Consider the following 20,444-nt stretch of genomic DNA (forward strand, 5'->3'; position numbering starts at 1 on the left):
AAGGATGGGAACCACTGCTCTAGAGAGCCGGCACACCTGCTCACATTCACACAGCTTTAGGTTTTGTGCTCACCGCAGCACACTCGACAGTCAGGCGCCTGCCGCAGGGACGTTTGTAAAAGGCCAGGGGTAGCGGGAGTGACCTCACACGCCATTTAACGTTTACTTTTACTCCCACCCACCTACGCACTCGCACATGCTTCCTCACATACACCTCATATCCCATAAGCTCGCACACACTGTACACTTAAAAGCATATTTTGCTTACTTCGTCTGTCAAGGAGTCATATACCAGTTAATTGTCAATTTTTTTAATTAATAGTGATGATTTAACATTATTCACCATTAGTGCAATAAAGTAATTGACAGAAAACAAGGAAAGTGGAGCTCCAACCCGCTCTATAAGAACGAGCTGCCCCTGTGTTCCTGGCACTGATTTTGCCATCTTTGAGGCCAGGGGTTGCAAACACAATGCTAGAGGTTCCAAGGGGCAGGCCAGGGGTTACAGCTGCGACCCATGGCTACAGTCTGCTCATCATGCTATAGGGGCCTGCCAACACTGGAAACATTACCTCTTATAGTGGTATTGAAAGCCTCTCTTACCTGTCCAGTGTCCGGGACAGCCACCCACAGGCCTCTGCTACATTTTTTCAAACCAACTTGCCAGTCCCCCAAAAAATAGGGAATTTGACTAACCATGTGGGAAGTGTCTGTCCTGTGTGCGCCCCATTTGTCATGTGTAGGGGTTGTATGGAGCATGTTTGCAGAGGTAGCCAGAACCACTATTCTCCCTAAGCTTCATAAAGCCCTTTCCACCCACCTCCATAAATAATCAACTTCTGCCACAGTGCTAGGTGGCTCCGCAGTTTCCGGTTTGTTTTGATGTTGATGTGGTTGACTCAATAACATTTTCTTTTAAGTTTTTATTGGGGGAAAGAAAGAATTGGGGGCCCAGCCATGAAGAGAGACGTCTTGGTTGCAGAGGTTTGTGGGCAGATGAAGCCTCTTTTCCCTGAGCTCTGGTCCCACCGCATGACCCAAGGGCCTCGAAGGCGGGTCTTTGACAAGGACACTTTGTTGATTAAAGTAATCTTTGCCTAAAAAGCACATTACAAGGCTTCAATCTCTTATGCATTAGTGCAGCTTTCTTCCATCCCCCCACAGACCCATTTATATGAGTGATTGGAAGGATAGGAAATGCAGGAGATTCATGAAAGTGGCTGAATTTGCTGAAATTTGTTTGAAAAGTTAATCGTTTCCCTTGGCAGTGAGGTATGAGGGCTAATCGCTAAAGGCTTTCTGATCTGCCCCTGGTCCCCGTGGTGACTCTGTCCTCTTGGGAGCCGGCTTTCCCCCAGGTGAGCCCTTGGTGGAAGCCGAGGAGCCGCTGGCCTGTGCCCTGCCAGTCCCTGGAAGTCTGGCATCCACACTTGATGCTGTATTGCTCATTGTGTCACCGCATTGCCTGGCCAAAGGGGATCGCTCGACCTGCATCATCCACTCCACTTCCTTGGAGTACCACCAGCATCTCTCTTCCTTCAGTCATCCCAGGCCCATCTCTTCCACCGCACTCCACAGGGATCGCTAGGCCTGCATCCTCCACTCCACTTCCTTGGAGTACCACCAGCATCTCTTCCTCAAGTTATCCCAGGCCCATCTCTTCCACCGCACTACCCAGGGATTGCTCAGCCTGCATCCTCCACTCCACTTCCTTGGAGTACCACCAGCATCCATCTCTCTTCCTTCAGTTATCCCAGGCCCATCTCTTCCACCTCACTCCCCGGGGATCGCTAGGCCTGCATCCTCCACTCCACTTCCTTGGAGTACCACCAGCATCTCTCTTCCTTCAGTTATCCCAGGCCCATCTCTTCCACCGCGCACTCCGGGGATCGCTCGGCCTGCATCCTCCACTCCACTTCCTTGGAGTACCACCAGCATCTCTTCCTCAAGTTATCCCAGGCCCATCTCTTCCACCGCACTCAGGGGATCGCTCGGCCTGCATCCTCCACTCCACAGACCAGAGTGTAAAGTGAAAAAACAAACTGGATGAATTGCACTATCACCTGATAGAGGTGTGAGTACAGCGTCGCCCCAGGGCAGTGGATGAATTGCACTATTACCTGATAGAGGTGTGAGTACAGCTGCCCCCCAGGGCAGTGGATGAATTGCACTATTGCCTGATAGGTGAGTGGAGGTGTGCCCCAGTGCAGTGGATGAATTGCACTATCACCAGTTAGGTGTGAGTAGTTTTGTGCCCCATTGCATGTGATGAATTGCACTATCACATGATAGAGGTCTGAGTAGAGTTGCGCCTAAGTGCATGGGATGAATTGCACTATCGCCTGATAGGTGTGAGTAGAGGTGCGCCCCATTGCATGGGATGAATTGCACTATCACATGATAGAGGTGTGAGTAGAGGTGCGCCTCAGTGCATGGGATGTATTGCACTATCGCCTGATAGGTGTGAGTGGAGGTGCGCCCCAGTGCAGTGGATGAATTGCACTATTACCTGATAGATGTGAGTAGAGGTGCACGTTTTATAGTTGATTACTTAGTTCCTTTTATTGTCCTGTTGGGTTTTGGGGATGCTCATAATGTTAGATCAGAACCAGTATGCTGTTTGCCATATTTATTTTGCTGACATGACTATTAATTTGCAAATTTATGGGTTTTTGTTTAGGAAGAGATCACGGTTTGTATGCCTTAGCCTGTTATAAAGACATTCACTAATTACCCTCACATGTTTTTTGTTCTACTTTGCTCTTATAACATGTTAATTTACAGCTCTTTTTTAACAAATTAAAGGCTTGTGCACAAAAGGCTCTCATCAAAGTGCAGGCACAACTCTAGTTCTTTATCAGAAGTATATACTATGCAGTATGTATTTTACGTTCGCCACTTCTGGTGCCTTTTTATTACACTTTTCTTTGAGATAGAGCCCTGGCACAGCTCTGTGGGTAGGACTGAGGGGCCCTGGCAGAGCTCTCTGTGGGTAGGACTGAGGGGCCCTGGCAGAGCTCTCTGTGGGTAGGACTGAGGGGCCCTGGCAGAGCTCTCTGTGGGTAAGACTGAGGGGCCCTGGCAGAGCTCTCTGTGGGTAAGACTGAGGGGCCCTGGCAGAGCTCTCTGTGGGTAGGACTGAGGAACCCTGGCAGAGCTCTGTGGGTAGGACTGAGGGGCCCTGGCAGAGCTCTCTGTGGGTAGGACTATGGAGCCCTGGCAGAGCTCTCTGTGGGTAGGACTATGGAGCCCTGGCAGAGCTCTCTGTGGGTAGGACTATGGAGCCCTGGCAGAGCTCTCTGTGGGTAGGACTATGGAGCCCTGGCAGAGCTCTCTGTGGGTAGGACTATGGAACCCTGGCAGAGCTCTCTGTGGGTAGGACTATGGAGCCCTGGCAGAGCTCTCTGTGGGTAGGACTGAGGGGCCCTGGCAGAGCTCTCTGTGGGTAGGACTGAGGGGCCCTGGCAGAGCTCTCTGTGGGTAGGACTGAGGGGCCCTGGCAGAGCTCTCTGTGGGTAGGACTGAGGGGCCCTGGCAGAGCTCTCTGTGGGTAGGACTGAGGGGCCCTGGCAGAGCTCTCTGTGGGTAGGACTGAGGGGCCCTGGCAGAGCTCTCTGTGGGTAGGACTGAGGGGCCCTGGCAGAGCTCTCTGTGGGTAGGACTGAGGGGCCCTGGCAGAGCTCTCTGTGGGTAGGACTGAGGGGCCCTGGCAGAGCTCTCTGTGGGTAGGACTGAGGGGCCCTGGCAGAGCTCTGTGGGTAGGACTGAGGGGCCCTGGCACAGCTCTCTGGGGGTAGGACTTAGGGGCCCTGGCAGAGCTCTCCGTGGGTAGGACTGAGGGGCCCTGGCAGAGCTCTCTGTGGGTAGGACTTAGGAGCCCTGGCAGAGCTCTCTGTGGGTAGGACTGAGGAACCCTTGCATAGTTCTCTGTGGCTAAGACTGAGGGGCCCTGGCAGAGTTCTCTGTGGGTAAGACTGAGGGGCCCTGGCAGAGCTCTCTGTGGGTAGGACTATGGAGCCCTGGCAGAGCTCTCTGTGGGTAAGACTGAGGAGCCCTGGAAGTGCTCCTTGTGGCTCTCAGTACCGGACTAGGGGGGTGCTGAGACAGCCCCATCGGTGGTCCTCAATCCTGGAACAGCAGAAGGTTGCCCCTCGTTGGGCTGGGGTGGACGGCTGAGGAGTGTGCAGCTCTTGCATCTGAGGCCGCTGCCCCTCCCGGGCCCTCAGCCCCCCAGTGACAGCCCCCTCAGCACCCCCACAGAACAGCTGCATTCACCGGGCCGCTCTCCCCCCTGACAGGCACTCTCACCTTTAATTATGTGCTGCCACGCGGGAAGGAAAAAACGGAAAACATCTTGTCAAGAACCTATTTGCAGCCCCATAAATCGTCCCTTTTATTGTGATGACATCATGACGACCTGTAGTGCTTCTGGGAAGGAGCAGGTGCCTTTTATGGCATGCATCGGCCCCCTGACCTGGCTCCCTAGCCCCCCCAAATACCCCCACCTCTGACCTCGGCCGCTCTTCTGTTGTCTCAGTCAGTGGAGCGCTCCCCCGCCTCTCAGTCTCTGCAGGGCCGCCAGTGCCCCCTGTCCTGTTGGGGTTTGTGTGTTTATGAGCACCTTATAGCGCCTGTCTGCCCGCCCTCCGGGGCTCCCTCCAAGGGCATCTCGGGTGCAGGGAGATGGGACTCTTGCAGGGAGTGAGGCTGCGCAGCTGCTAGTGGGCGACAGCTGCCTGGGAATGACTCTTTACACTGAATGTCCGGCCTGGTTTGTAAAGCACTTTACCCTGAGGAAGTGCCAGGCTGCGGATCTGCTCGCTGCTAGGCTGAAACTCATGTGGGCATCCTATGGCAGACATTAACACACTGTGTGTTCAATACTTCTCTGCCCTGCCTGGCACAACTGTGTACCCACAGAGGTGGTCAGTCCGCATGAACTCACGCGCCGCCGTGCGCGCGCACATTCCATTCCTCCATATTTAGCACTTTTTTTTAACTCATTGGTGAACGTGTCTGGTACCTTCTCAATTGCTTATATAAATTACGCTGCTGGATAATTTTGTGTTGAAATTTATTAACTGTTTTCGGAGCACCTCAGAGCCCTGGCAACATTGTCATGTTTTACACTGCGCGGCCTTGGTTTTTTTTAATGGATTACATCCTGTTTCTTGATTACATGTGTAATTGTCAGCAGCCTGCGAGAGGGACATTGCTGTTCCACTGAGTCCTGTCTGCATTTCTAACAGCTCTTGCTGGGCTCTGTTTTCTTGCTTCCACTAGCTACTGTCTAATCAAGAAATCTCAAAATATTCTTCTTAAAGCCCTGTGTTATCTTGGGAGTTGTAGGCCGCCTTCTTATAATGCTCCTAACAAATCAAAACTTTTGCCTGCAGATGTTAGTCTCACGAGCCTCCTGTAGAAACTGGACCACCCTGTGTTTTCTCTACAGTGCTTGGTAAATATTTCACTTTTCCTGTGGTTCTTAATCTCTTAACTCCCAAAGGACTGCTGGAAAAACTCCCGATTGCTAAATCTTCCTTTTTGGGTCTCCCCTACACACAGCTTTAGCTATCTGTTGTTGATGAACTATTACTTATAAAACCATAAAATATATGTACATATAATTGGATTTGGGTGCGGGTCTTGATCGGATGGCTTTTTTGTCTATAACATTTCATTGCTTCTTCAAATGTCCTCCCTGTTCTTTGTTTGTTCCGCCTCTGGAGCATGGCCTCTGTACTGTGTTCTGATTACACTGCTTGTCCTTCCAGTACTTTCATTCGGGGAACTGCCTGGTTTTTGTTTTCTTTTGGGACATCATTGGAATTCGCGGGGACAGCATGCACCCCCATTTCGATCTTCTCCCTGGTGAGGACGTTCCTGCAGCTGAGACTGGGGCAGTGGCTCTGGTGATGACGTTCCTGCAGCTGACACTGGGACAGTGGCTCTGGTGAGGACGTTCCTGCAGCTGACACTGGGGCAGTGGCTCTGGTGAGGACGTTCCTGCAGCTGGCACTGGGACAGTGGCTCTGGTGAGGACGTTCCTGCAGCTGGCACTGGGGCAGTGGCCCAGGTGATGACGTTCCTGCAGCTGACACTGGGACAGTGGCCCAGGTGAGGACGTTCCTGCAGCTGAGACGTTCCTGCAGCTGGCACTGGGGCAGTGGCTCTGATGAGGACGTTCCTGCAGCTGAGACGTTCCTGCAGCTGGCACTGGGGCAGTGGCTCTGGTGAGGACGTTCCTGCAGCTGGCACTGGGGCAGTGGCTCTGGTGAGGACATTCTGGTAGTATAACCTTGTTGAGGGACAGAGCAGGACAGTGAGTGAAGCCCCATGTGATCCTCAGCAGGGCAGTGAGCGGAGCCCTAGATGAGGACATTCCTGCAGTTCCCCAGCAGGGCACTGAGTGATCACCAGGAGGGCAGTGAGTGAAGCCCCATGTGATCCTCAGCAGGGAAAGCCCGGGGTGAGGACAATCCTGCAGTTCCCCAGCAGGGCAAGAGAGTGATCTCCAGGAGGGCAGTGACTGAAGCCCCAGGTTAGGACACCCCTGCAGTTCCCCAGAAGGGCAGTGGGTGATCACCAGCGGGTCAGTGAGTAATCTCCAGCAGGGCAGTGATCGGAGCCCCGTGTGATCCTTAGCAGGTCAGTGAGTTAAGCCCCAGGTGAGGACATTCCTGCAGTTCCCCAGCAGGGCGGTGAGTGATCTCCAGCAGGGCGGTGAGTGATCTCCAGCAGGGCAGCGATCGGAGCCCCCGTGTGATCCTCAGCAGGGCAGTGAGTTTAGCCTCAGGTGGGGCCATTCCTGCAGTTCCCCAGCAGTGCAGTGAGTAATCACCAGCAGGGCAGTGGGTGAAGCCCCAGATGACATTCCTGTAGTTCCCCAGCAGGGCAGTGAGTGATCTCCGGCAGGGCAGTGAGTGATCTCCGGCAGGGCAGTGAGTGATCTCCGGCAGGGCAGTGAGTGATCTCCGGCAGGGCAGTGAGTGATCTCCAGCAGGGCAGTGAGTGAAGCCCCAGATGACATTCCTGCAGTTCCCCGGCAGGGCAGTGAGTGATCTCCGGCAGGGCAGTGAGTGATCTCCGGCAGGGCAGTGAGTGATCTCCACAGGGCAGTGCTAAAGCTCTCTAAAGGAGCCCAGCTCGGTCCCTTCAGTTGCCAGGTCCTCGGCTGCTGCAGAAATCCATAGCTGTCACCCTGAAAGCCTTGGTTTGTTAAATTGCTGTAGAACCTGTGAACGGGGGGGCTGGGCTTGCACACGTGGAGCGGGTTCTGCGTCCTCGTGTTCATTAAGGGGGTGGGGGTCAGGAGAGTGGGGTGGCAGTGAAATATGGCTCTCCGAGGAGGAAGCCGGTGAAGCCATAGTATGACTAGGAGATGAAAGGCTCCCGTACAGATTTGTCAAACCTCAGACCCATTCTGTAAGTCATTAATCACCGCGGAGAGGAGGCCCCCACCCTGCTGTGGAGGGCAGCTCCGGCCGTACGGGCGTTAATCCTAGTGGTTGTTTGAGGAGGGCCGGTGAGGGGCACTGACATTTGCCAAATAACCCCCTGAGCTCCTTCCACTGACCTACAGCGTCCCGAACCCTCGCCTGCCTCGCAGCCTGGCAGTGTGTGTGGGGTGGGGCGGGGGGGGGGGGTCCTCCCCGTAAGTACCCCTATCCATGCTTATGTCTGTGCCCCCAGAGCTGGCCTGTACCATCTCTGTGCCCCTGCCACCCCTTAAGTACCCCATCCCACGGTTCTGCCCGTGCGCCTTAGGCCTGCCCTATCTGTGCCCCCCGCTTTCCCATAAGTGCACCTCACCACGGTTCTGCCTGTGCGCCTCAGGCTGGCCGGTACCATCTCTGTGCCCCCGCCTTCCCATAAGTACCCCAGTCCACGGTTCTACCTGTGCGCCCCAGGCCTGGCCTATCTGTGCCCCCCGCTTTCCCATAAGTGCACCTCACCACAGTTCTGCCTGTGCGCCTCAGGCTGGCCTGTACCATCTCTGTGCCCCCGCCTTCCCATAAGTACCCCCTCCCACGGATCTGCCCGTGCGCCTCAGGCCTGGCCTGTACCATCCCTGTGCCCCCGCCTTCCCATACTTACCCCAGTCCACGGATCTGCCCGTGCGCCCCAGGCCTGGCCTGTACCATCCCTGTGCCCCCGCCTTCCCATACTTACCCCAGTTCACGGATCTGCCCATGCGCCTCAGGCTGGCCTGTACCATCTCTGTGCCCCCGCCTACCCATACTTACCCCCTCCCACGGATCTGCCCGTGCGCCTCAGGCTGGCCTGTACCATCTCTGTGCCCCCGCCTTCCCATACTTACCCCAGTCCACGGATCTGCCCGTGCGCCTCAGGCTGGCCTGTACCATCCCTGTGCCCCCGCCTTCCAATAAGTACCCCCTCCCACGGATCTGCCCGTGCGCCTCAGGCTGGCCTGTACCATCCCTGTGCCCCCGCCTTCCCATACTTACCCCCTCCCACGGATCTGCCCGTGCGCCCCAGGCCTGGCCTGTACCATCTCTGTGCCCCCGCCTACCCATAAGTACCCCAGTCCACGGATCTGCCCGTGCGCCCCAGGCCTGGCCTGTACCATCTCTGTGCCCCCGCCTTCCCATAAGTACCCCATCCCACGGATCTGCCCGTGCGCCTCAGGCTGGCCTGTACCATCCCTGTGCCCCCGCCTTCCCATACTTACCCCAGTCCACGGATCTGCCCGTGCGCCTCAGGCTGGCCTGTACCATCCCTGTGCCCCCGCCTTCCCATACTTACCCCCTCCCACGGATCTGCCCGTGCGCCCCAGGCCTGGCCTGTACCATCTCTGTGCCCCCGCCTACCCATAAGTACCCCAGTCCACGGATCTGCCCGTGCGCCCCAGGCCTGGCCTGTACCATCTCTGTGCCCCCGCCTTCCCATAAGTACCCCATCCCACGGATCTGCCCGTGCGCCTCAGGCTGGCCTGTACCATCCCTGTGCCCCCGCCTTCCCATACGTACCCCCTCCCACGGATCTGCCCGTGCGCCCCAGGCTGGCCTGTACCATTTCTCTCTTCCTCCAGGCCGGATACTAAGTGCGCCCTCGTATTTCAGTACCAAGGCGGAGACCCACACAGTGTCCTGGCGACGCCCCCCGTGCTAGAAGTCGGACCCAAGGTCTGCCGTTGCACCTCGGGCCTGGTCAGCACCACCCCTGCCGCTGGGGTACTGCCATCCCAGCACAGGTCTGGCAGCCCCAGCCCCTCCGGCTGCTCCCAATGCGAGGCCCAGCTAGAGCGTGGCCAGTGCGCCCGAGCCGTGCCTCGCCCGAGGCCGCAGCCACCGAGGTGGCCAGACCGGAGCCCAGAATGCGCAGGTTTCTGGGGGGCCAGCCTGGGCCTTCGGATAGGGGCGTTTTATGCCGGCCACACCCTGTGTGGTTTCTGGATTTGGTGCTGTCTCAGTCGGCAATGCGCGCCCCGAGCTGTGAAGACGCCTTCAGGGGAACAAGCACAGGGGGTCAAACTTTTATAAATATTGCATCACTTCCCCATAGGGTTAAGGAGTCCGACCCCCCCCTGTCCTCTGGAAGAACCCGTGCATGGTTCGATGAACGGGGGACCCCCCGAGCAGGGGCTATATGTTCCGGGGTTTCGTGCAGCGCTTTGCTCCTCGGGTATGTGAACCCGGCACAAGCAACTTTACTCAAAAGGCAAGGACTTTCTTTTTTCCTAATCCGATTGCCATAGAAACCCGAATTCACGCCCCATTGCGCGGCAGTCGCCAGGAGTAGGCGGAAAGGGCGCCCATTGGACAGCTGTTGCCTTGTGAGCTTGTTGTCTCGGGGTTGCATCCTTGCTGGCTTGAGGTTTACGCTCTTTTCTTGTGTCCGCCCGTGTTCACAGATAACTGAGTGACTTGTTGGTTTTGTTTTTCCATCTCACTTCCCATGGTTTCTTCCCACGGTGTCTCTCATTGTAGCGTGATTGGAGTGTTGTGATGCTTTTGTTCGGTGGGATGCACACCCTGCGTGGAGTGAGTGGTGTGTGGTACACCATGCTATGTTTTGTTGTTGTGTGGCATTGAGGTGCATTCATACTTGGAATGGTGATGTGCTAAGCAGTTTGTGGTGCTGTGTAGTCGTGTGATGTGTGTGTTACAGTGAAGTGGAGCACAGGGTACCATGAAGAGGGGAGGTGTGTAATGGCGCGGCATGGAAGGCGCTTTGGTCTGGTCCAGTGGCATGGAGTGGGGTGGTGTGATGTGTGATTGTGCGTGAGCTGGTGCTGGGTGAGTCTTTGCAACATGACTTGAGCTGCTCTTGCTGGGATACATTGTGGAACCTTGGGGGGGATGGTAAATATGTGGTGCTGACTTGTTTGGGGTTGGTGCATGTGTGAGGAGTAGGGCGGCAGGTGTGAGAATCGAGGCTTTATATGGAGGAAACGTTGAGTTTGTGGGTAGGAGGTGAGATGAGGTGGAAATGATCTGTTGTGGAGGGTAATGCACACTGCCATGCCCAGTATTTGGCTGATGTCTGTCCTCCCACTCCAGAGGTTCTCTGCTGTGATTTGTCGTAACCACATTTGAAGTGTTTTAACCCCCTACCCCTCAAAGAACTGAGGATGGCTTGATAGGGCACCAGCGTTGGACCAGGACACCTCACCTGCAGACTCCACTTCTACACGCCCACCAGACAGCTCTGCTAACCTCACCCTCGCCGCCATCCCCCGCATCCGAAAGACCACAGCCGGAGGAAGATCCTTCACACACTTCGCCGACAAGACCTGGCGCTCCCTCCCCATCCACCTCAGAAGATCTCTCACACTATCAATTCAGAAAGGACAACAAAACCTGACTCTACGACTGATCCCAAACTGATCGTCGACGACTGTTCCCTTGCTGCCCCTCTCGCGCTTTGAGACCCTAGCGGGTGACTTGTCGCGCTTTACAAATCTGTTGATTGATTGCTAGGGAAGACCAGAGGACTGAGCTCAAATGAATAATGTTGAATGGTGTCTTTTCCATGGTATCAGCGTTGTGTGCAGTTGTCTTATGGAATATTGAATCTAAAAATATCATGTGGACAGAATATTGTGAAATATGGAGGACCAAATATCAAGAAGGTAAGCACAACTAGGTAAACGTGTAGATTTACTATTCTTAACTCCACAGGTCTCTGCCTTGAAGATATATGTATTGTCAAGGTACCTAGGTGTGGCGTTAACTGTAGTAAAACTTCGCTTAGCCATAGAAACTTATCTTCATAACATTTTTGTCCTGGATATTCTTGAAACCGTAGTTAGTCCTCACATTCTTTTTATTCCATATTTTGTCCAAACACAGGGCCTATTAGAGTTACTCTGTCACAAACATGATGGATATCCCGTATTACCATTTCCATAATGGGATTGTTATACGGTAGACAGCGTATCAGTCACGTCTATGGCGGAGCGACCTGTCCGCCACGCTCTGAACCGGGCCCTTAGGTACTCAGTCGGGGGGCTTCACATCCATCTAACCCGCTAACCTGTTTGTAGCCGCGTGTAGTGCAGACAAGGCAGGAGTTGTGCTTTCTTGTGTACTTGTGTAGTTGGAGTCTGTTTGTTGTCCTTGGTAAGATCCATTAGGAGGCCGAAGAGAAGTGAGTGTGCGCTGTCCACAAGTGAGAGCCGTAGATGCTGCGGCCCGCGCTTTGGGTTTTGGTCAAACGGCTATTGCAGATGTGTGGGTGGAGGGAACTTTTGTTTTTTTGGTTACTAGTTTGTTGATATGTGGTTCTAGCGCTGGGTGCAGTTGGTGACTGCGGCGGGGGTTTTCACAGTTTTGACTAGTGATGGATGTACCTTGTACTAGTGATGGATGTACAGTGAGTGACTGCTCTGTCCACTTCCGCACATCAGGTTTCCGTGGTTACCGGATTGACTTTGATGTGGTATGCTGCTCTTGACCTTGTCAGCCTTCAAGCAGGTGGGGGTTGTTTGTGGGGCAGGTGATTTGTTAATGCTTAAAATAGTTTTTCATCTGAGTTGATCGAACATGTAATCCGAGGACGTGGATTCGCGAATACTTGGATTCACGTAGTGATGAGTCAAGGCCATTCTCCCAGGGAATCTGTTGTGCACTAATGCCCTCCGACTGAGTTCGAGTGAGTGAAGAGGTCGATTCCGAGATCACTCTTCTTCGGCGATTGCGTCACTAACTGAGGGAGACGGGTCTTTCCTTTGTGGTGGTGGGTCCAGGATCTGGGGGATCCCTCTGTGTTGAGGTCAGTGCTGTTAAGCAGTTGTGAGTCCGTGAGTGTGCCCCGCCTCTGTCTGCTGACCCGTTGGGACTTCACTATTAAACTCTGAAGAAGGAACGCTTTCCCCCGAATATAAGAACAGCCCTAAGGGGTCGGGCCCCCCAAACTCTCCTACACCAGGAGGGCGCAGTCTGCCTGGCTGCTAACACGTCAAACCCACTTACAAACCGTATGTGAGCCCTGTGTCGAGCATCTGCGCATGACAACCAACATGTGGGTTTGATCTTTTTTCGCAATTTATTATTACCGTGTTTTATGTTGCATGTTTTTATGGTTGTGCCCAGAGGCTTCCGAATTGTTGGGTGACCTTTGGAGTTCTGTTTACAATAAATAAATACAAATAAACACATAAGGTCGCCCGTTATGTAACAAATTCATATTTCTAATTCGTAAAATTCTCGGAGCAGATTCTTGTAAAGCCAGGAATTGCTCTTAGACACGAGTTTATTGAATGTGTCCCGTGTCCTGGTTGTGTTGTTGATGCCGTGACGCTGCGGGCCGGCTCGCAATCCTCCATTAGTTTGTTTTATTTAACACGTGGCCTGATTCTTCGCTAATCTCGTTTGTGTGTGATTTATTATAAACTGTGATCCTGGGGCGCTTTGAAGCCACGCACACACATGTACGGCGCCCCCACCTTCCCCGGATTCTGCAGGAGCTGGTAGGCTCGAACCTTACACCTACTCTGTACACTGGGGGCAGGGACAGCTTGAGAATTTTGGGGACCCTTGGACAAGCATATTTTGTGGCCCCTGTTGGGAACATTTTTTAATTTATGATCCAATTTCTGCTCTTTCATGGCCTCTTTGGCCCGGTCACTGACAGACACACGTCAAAATTGTAACTGTGTGTACATCTACTATTCAAGGATAGTGACTTGTATTTTCAGTATTATAAGACAGCAGGAGCTCACTAATATTACTGTGAATAACCTGTGATACACTCCCATTTCTCATGTAAGGTCCTGTTTTTTTTTGTTTTACAAAACAATTTTTTCTATTCATGTTGCATCTAACATAAACATATTTCTCTGCAAAATGTCGAGAATAGACTCGTACACATCACCCACATTAAATATAAAACAAAGGACAAAGGTATTTGATACAAACTGTTTAAGGATTATTTAAGGTCATCAGAGCAGGACTCTGCAGAACAGAGATGGATCTATCGGGGGCACATGAAAGGCTGGGGCCAGAGCCCAGGTTGTCCAGGGCTTAAAACCTCTGATTTGGGGGGTGAGGGGGCATCTGCGAGCCCCCGAAGTGCCACCCAGGGCTCTCAGCCCTGACATTTCCTGCCCCATCTCACGACACAGAACCAGCCCACATCACCCCGCTGGAGAGACACCTCTCTCTGGGGGTTAAAAGTTGAGCACATTTAGCCGAGTGAAGGCGCCAGGGCCCCGGTTTCATCTCTGCCTGCATTTACTGGCTGACTTCAGCTGGGCCGTGAACTCTGCCGTGACACGCTCCGTCTCCTCCCTGAGTAATTGGAAACAGAAGGCCGCCTTTGTTCTGCTGCTGATGTGCCTGTATGTCCTTCTGTTTTCTCCCCTCTGTCCTGCCGTCGAGCCGGTGCCTGGGCCCGTCAGCAGGTTGGGGTTCAGCTACATCAGACACGGAAAGCGGGGTACCTGACGGCCACCGCTTGGAACAACCTTCCCCTGCACCTCAAACCTCGTCATCCCAAGCAGTCCAGGAAAGCACTCGAGACCCAGCAGCTCGAGTGAAATAAGCACCACGCAGCAGCCAGCAACCCTAGCGCCTTGAGACCCTCGTGGGCGATTTGCTGCGCCTTACAAATAACTGACTGGGAGCCAGTAGGGCCCAGAGATGGCGGTGCTGACTCAGGGGCCCGCAGAGAAGACCAGGGATGTAGCTCGGTCAGTAAAGGGGGAGGAGAATGGGGGGGGGGGGGGGGGCAGATTTCCCGACACTTAGGCTGACGTGTTTAAGTACATTATAGCAGGAGCAGAGAGCATGAGCGGGGCCTATGGTAGGGTGACCGGAATTATAAAGACAAAAATCAGGACTTTTCACAAGAATAGGAAGACGACAATTTTCCTGCACGGAATGTCAGCGCTCATCGGCATAGAATTACAGAATGAGCACTAAGAACATACATAAAATGCAATTTTTAAAGCCTGTATAATGCCTGTTAAATTGTTTTCTGATAACACCTGTTAATAATCTCTTCTTTGCAAAACCAAAAAATTAACCTCCCAGCGTTTTCAGGCGACCGGAACCTGAGCTAAATTTCCTGAAATCTACTGGGACAGCTGGTGGGAAACCGGGACTGTCCCGGTAAATCCAGGACGCCTGCTCAGGAAGCATCCCGAACAAGGACTCCTGAACAACGAAGTCGTGGAAAACGAGACTTCCTTGTTCAGGGCCTTAACCACGCATGTGCTGAACCACGTACATGCGTGGTTAATGCACAGAAGGGAGTCGGCTGAGGAGGACAACGCGATCAACGAGGAGGAAAGTTGGGCTGGGACTGAGGCTGTTTTAAGGGCAGGTGAGTCGGGGTATTTTTAGTTTTAGGGGGTGGGGGGTCAGGGTGGTTTAGGGGCAGGGGGTGGGGAGTCGGGGTATTTTTAGTTTTAGGGGGTGGGGGCTCGGGGTGATTAAGGTTTAGGTGTGGGGAGGGGAGATCAGGGTTTAGGTTTGTGGGGTGGGGGTGCTTTAGGTTTTAGGGGAGGGGGGTTGGGTGGTTTTAGGGGTGGGTGTAAGGGGTTGCGGTCATTTTGGGGGTTGTGCGGGTGTTGCAGTAATTTTTAAGAGTGGGCGTGGGGGGCAGGGGGAGGGGCGCATGCTGGATCCATGCATGCCGTTCACTAATGCCTTTACCAGGAATGCCTTTACAACAAAAAATCGTTGTAAAGGTATTCGTGGTAAAAGCATTAGTGGTAACAACGAGGTCGTTGTTCCGACCTTGTTGCTCAGGCATGCGTGGTTCCAGCATGCGTTGTTCCGACGTATAACCCGCCTACTCACCCTAACTTAAAGGGCAGTGGAAAGGGAGAGGACTATGCACTGGTAGGAGAAAACACAATATCTTGTAAAATAAGCAATCTTTTGAGAACTTTGAAAGCCGAGTGTGTCTGTGTGTAAAAACATTCCTGGTGAAATCTGATTGACATCTCACAATAGGGACTGAAAGCACCTGTACCCGACTATTTATCAGAAATACACTTATTGGGGGGGGGGTGTAACTCCCCAAACACTCCCCACTGGAGGAACACTACTGGGAGGGCCAAGACCATGCTACCTTCATCTCCAGTCTCGCCTGTAATCGTGCGAGGTCGCAACGCTGTAGCTAGAGGGGAGATGAGAAGAGGCAGCCAAGGAAACCCATGCACTGTTCGGATGAGCATATCAGACTCCTGCTGCCGAAAACAAATAATTACAAACGGATGGTGGGATATGAGAAATAATCTCTATTTTGCCCACTGAAACTTGAAAACTGGATAGCAGCACCAGGTCCTGTAGAAGAGGCTCCCGGATCGGCCGCTGGGTGTTTGTGGGTTCCTGCAGATGTTAACGGTGTTACCAATGTATTTGTATGAAGGCTCCCAGTTTTCCATTTTTACAGATAAATACACAGAGAAAAAACAATGTGTTTCCTGTCTGTATTTATTTTTAAAACTGAAAAAAATATAGAAAAGTTGGTATTTTTTCAGTCTTTACAAATTGCTCATGAAGTCCCAGCCAATATTTGTGCAGATTGACAGCATGTGGAATTTAAAAAAACATGATATTTCCTTCAGTGACTCCGTATTTTCAAATTTGTTTGTGCTATTATGCAAATTTTATTTGTTTATTATATTTGGCCATCAATATCAGAAAACTGGACAGGCATCAAGGTATGAGGGCAATTTTTTGGGTTAAATCCAGATAAATACTGATAAGATGACCAAAAAATAAAAATTGTAAAATACAGACAAATATTTTTTGTAAAAAAAGAAGAAAATACCATAAATCCGGGAGCATATACTGTCGATGGACACACCTCCTTCTGCTTCACCTCGCGCGAGCGTGTTTTCAGAGCCCAGCCGATCTCAAAGATGGGGAAGTGCATATCGCGAGGCAGGAGGCTGCACCAGGCCAGGCTGGTGGGCGTTTTCGTCTACGCATTAGTGACTGCAAAGCTCCTAGGTCATCAGCGGACCTCTACAGCACGCAATACTTACAAGATTTAGGGCCTGTGACACATAGCCCACCCTCTGAAGTCTAAATCCCATAATATGATGGGATTTAGAATTTCAGCGGTAACATCACCGTTGTGACAGAGTAACCCATCCGCCGAGTTCTAAATCAGGCCCTAAGTTTGAGTTTCTCAGGTCTTCAGAACATCCTCTGCTGCTATCAGATTCCCCAGTGGTGCATCGCTGCCCCCCACCCCCAAATTGCTGTACTCACTCTGGCATTCTGCAGAGAGACTGTCCTTTGCCTACAGAAGCTGCAGGACACCAAGGTTTCATGATGTCCTTGGTGCCAGTCTTGAGGACAGCACAGGTAGATTACCCGTAAACAGTGAACAGGCAAGGTACCAGCCTAATGCTGCAGTTGCCTCACGCAAACCCTGATCAGAGAGAGGGGCCAATCTGTGCCGTGCCCAACAGCATAAAAGATCTTGGTGATATTCATAAAGGGTCAGGCTTTCTTGCCATGTAAGGTGGAAGGTGGAAGAAATAGACACCAAAATGCACCCATCAGCGAACACTGACCTTCAAGAGTACTCATTGAAATAGCATCATCTGTGGTGTGAACATTTGTTTAGAATTAGCTTCTGAATGATACTCAGTGCTCTTGAAGGCCAGGCTGGACCCTGCCATGTACAACGTGGTTTGTGCAAGTGTCTGAAATAAGAATGTTTTCAACTAATGCCCAAATGAGCTGGAGTCCAAGGTAGTTTTAAGAGTCAAAGTTCACAGGCTGCCAATCATGTGGTTGTTGAGAGCAAGACACATCTTCTGTTCCAGGTGACAACTCTCGGTGGCTTGGGCCCACCATGAGTCTGCTGCACACACCCTGTCCTTGCTGGGACTAATAGTCGTATGCATCACACGCAGTGCGTAAGGGTAACGGCCGAGTAATCTTGCTACCAAGATGTGTTCTCTAACTTTTCGATCTGTGGCGTTAGGCGCATTGCGCTTTGTCTGGGGCTGTCCAGTTACAAGTGAACTGTTTGATACGTAATGTGTTAGAGAACTGCTTTCAATTTGCAAACGCCTACTTACTAGTATTGGTAATTGTAAACTGTATTCATATAGAAGGTACTACTTCTGGTGAGGCGTGAAGTGTACTGCGGCGAGTAACACAGTACTCCCGAACCAAAGGCTAGATGTAAACAAGGAGTGGTTCGGAGTATGTCCTCTCGCCTTGTAGGATGAGTTTTGGTCAGCTTAGGTTTGCGCTCTTGCGATCCCATGCGTTTAGTAGTAATCTGAAAAGGGCTAGATTAACCGAGCTGGATTAGTAAAGGGAAGATGTGGTGGACGAGTGCGCCTCTTTGTTGGAAGAATTAGATAGGAGGGAAGAGTTTGGAAAGTCGTTTGAGAGTCATGATAGTAGGAAAGGTTTGGGATGCGTCTTGCCTAGTGGCTGACCTGTCGTTCCATTGTGACGCCCTGCCACTCACCGGCACAAGGCCGAGGTCTGGGTCGAGGGAAGCAGGTAGGAGATTGAAAGAGTCGGACTGAGAGTATGGTAAAGTACAGACAACCTCTCAACATAGGAGGTATGTGAAGCAGCAGCATTTACTGGATGGTTCATGCTTAGATTTGGGCCTGGAGGTCTCCATGAGTTGGAGATTGCAGACTGAGTCCCAGCAGGTGCTCCCACAGTCTAGACTTGTCTTCTCTGATGGTGAGGTGGTTTCTCTCAGTGCTGGGTCTGTCAGTTTGTTTCATCCCCTAGAGGCTGAAATACAGAATGATCTTTTGTTCATGTGGTCTTTATTGATTCAAGGAAGGGGGTCTCAGGAGTCTTGTCCTGGGATATTCTCTCTTTCATGTGCAATGATGTGCATCCATGTGAAATTTAACTGAAGTTGACATTTTCAATGAAGCGTGAGCACTTGGCAGTAATGCAGTTTGAGAATGAGCTTTGTGCAAAATATTCCATTAGCGTCCACTAGCCTAGTGTCGAGCGGGGTTTGAGGTTTTAGTTGGTGGTTAAAGAGTTCCTTGGACATTTCTGCACAGAGAACCCTGCAGTAGACACGGGGGAATGCCTTGAACGTGCATTAAGGATGCTCTGGCTGACCATGCAACGGAGGGTGGCAGGCCCATGTCATTTCTGGTACCGCAGTATCGACTGCGTGTGCGTCCATAGAGGCGTGTTGCTCTACCATCTCGCTGAACCATTTGATTCAATCTTGCATCACCTTTTCTTCAACTCCACTCTGTTTATTGGCTGACATCTTTGATCACAAAAGGCTAACTTTCAGTTTGTTTCCTCCTTTCAGGTGCTAACAGTCTGAATGTGGAGGGCACTGGTCTTGGACCTGGCTGTTCACCGCGGACTCCTAGTGGTGTCGTTGGCAGCGGAGTACCAGAGGAGGTGGCTGCTGGTTAAAACATGGGGACCAAATTTCAAGTTAGGCTCTCTGGGATCCTCTTGACTGCTGCGCTCCTTCTCTTGAATGATGCTACAGCCACCAGCAGCACTGGCTTCCGGACATTTGCAGTGGCAGACACCACGCTGACCCACTTGGCAGTGCACAGGGAGACCGGCGAAGTGTACGTGGGAGCGGTGAATTGGATATACCAGCTGACCTCCAACCTGACGGAGATGAGGGCTCACATGACTGGTCCCATCGAGGACAACTCTAGTTGCTACCCACCACCCAGCGTGCGCCTTTGTGCCCACAAACTCTCACCAGCTGATAACGTGAACAAGCTGCTGCTCATCGACTACACCGGGAAGCGGCTGGTGGCCTGTGGCAGCATCTGGCAAGGGATTTGCCAGTTTCTCCAGCTGGACAACCTCTTCAAGCTAGGGGAGCCCCACCATCGAAAGGAGCACTACCTGTCCGGGGTGAGGGAGCCGGACACCATGGCTGGGGTCATCGTGGAACAAGGAGAGGACCTCAGCAAGCTCTTCATTGGCACATCCACTGACGGCAAGTCCGAGTATTTCCCCACCTTGTCCAGCCGTAAGCTGATCAAGGATGAGGAGAGCGTTGAGATGTTTAGTCTGGTATACCAAGATGAGTTTGTTTCCTCCCAGATCAGGATCCCCTCCGATACACTTTCCCTCTACCCAGCCTTCGACATCTACTACGTGTATGGTTTTGTCAGCAAGCAGTTTGTCTATTTCCTAACCCTGCAGCTGGATACCCAGCAGACCCTGCTGGACTCCACTGGAGAGAAGTTCTTCACTTCCAAGATAGTGCGCATGTGCTCGGGAGACCGCGAGTTCTATTCCTACGTGGAGTTCCCCATCGGCTGCACCAAGGACGGCGTGGAGTATCGGCTAATCCAGAGTGCCTACCTGAGCAAGCCAGGCAAGCTGCTGGCGGAGTCGCTTGGCATCTCCGAGGACGAGGATGTGCTCTTCACCGTTTTCTCCCAGGGTCAAAAGAACCGCTCCAACCCGCCACGCGAGTCGGTGCTCTGCCTTTTCACACTGAGCGAGATCAACACCCGGATCAGGGAGCGCATCCAGTCCTGCTACCGGGGAGAGGGCCAGCTTTCCCTCCCCTGGCTGCTCAACAAGGAGATGTCCTGCATCACCACGGTAAGAGTGATTCATTTCATCCTTCAGAATAATGAATGGTGTCAAATACATGTGTTTTTGTTGGGAACTGTCAATTTTTCATAGCTATTGTTACAAAACTTAGCATGCATTCTGAAAATGTATCTGTGTGGGGAGATTAGGGCCTGATTTATATCTCGGCGGATGAGTTACTCAGTCACAGCGGTGACGAATATCCCGTACGCTGAAATATAAATCCCATAGGACATATTGGAATTTTATATTATCTGTTACCATTGTGATGGAGTAACCCTCCGCCAAAATATAAATCAGGCCGTTAATCTTGTAAAGTCGCAAATCAGTACAAGTCGTATAGATTTTAGGGCAGCGTCAATAGTCCAACCCTGGATATACAGTCTTTATCACTGTTAACGTCTGCAGCAGCAGCGTCTGGTCAGAGAAGTTGCA

General features: G+C 52.2%; 1 protein-coding gene across 1 annotated transcript in view; it reads left to right on the forward strand.

Moving 5' to 3' along the window:
- The window catches only part of PLXNA3 (plexin A3), a 460,104-nt gene that overhangs the window by 38,642 nt on the left and 401,018 nt on the right, over positions 1 to 20,444 (forward strand). The window contains exon 2 of the mRNA XM_069209502.1: positions 18,745 to 20,018. Within this exon, the coding sequence (XP_069065603.1) occupies positions 18,858 to 20,018 (1,161 nt within the window). The 5' untranslated portion in view covers positions 18,745 to 18,857. The remainder of the gene's footprint in view (positions 1 to 18,744; positions 20,019 to 20,444) is intronic.

Source organism: Pleurodeles waltl, chromosome 10 (assembly GCF_031143425.1).
Source record: "Pleurodeles waltl isolate 20211129_DDA chromosome 10, aPleWal1.hap1.20221129, whole genome shotgun sequence".
Taxonomy (NCBI): domain Eukaryota; kingdom Metazoa; phylum Chordata; class Amphibia; order Caudata; family Salamandridae; genus Pleurodeles; species Pleurodeles waltl.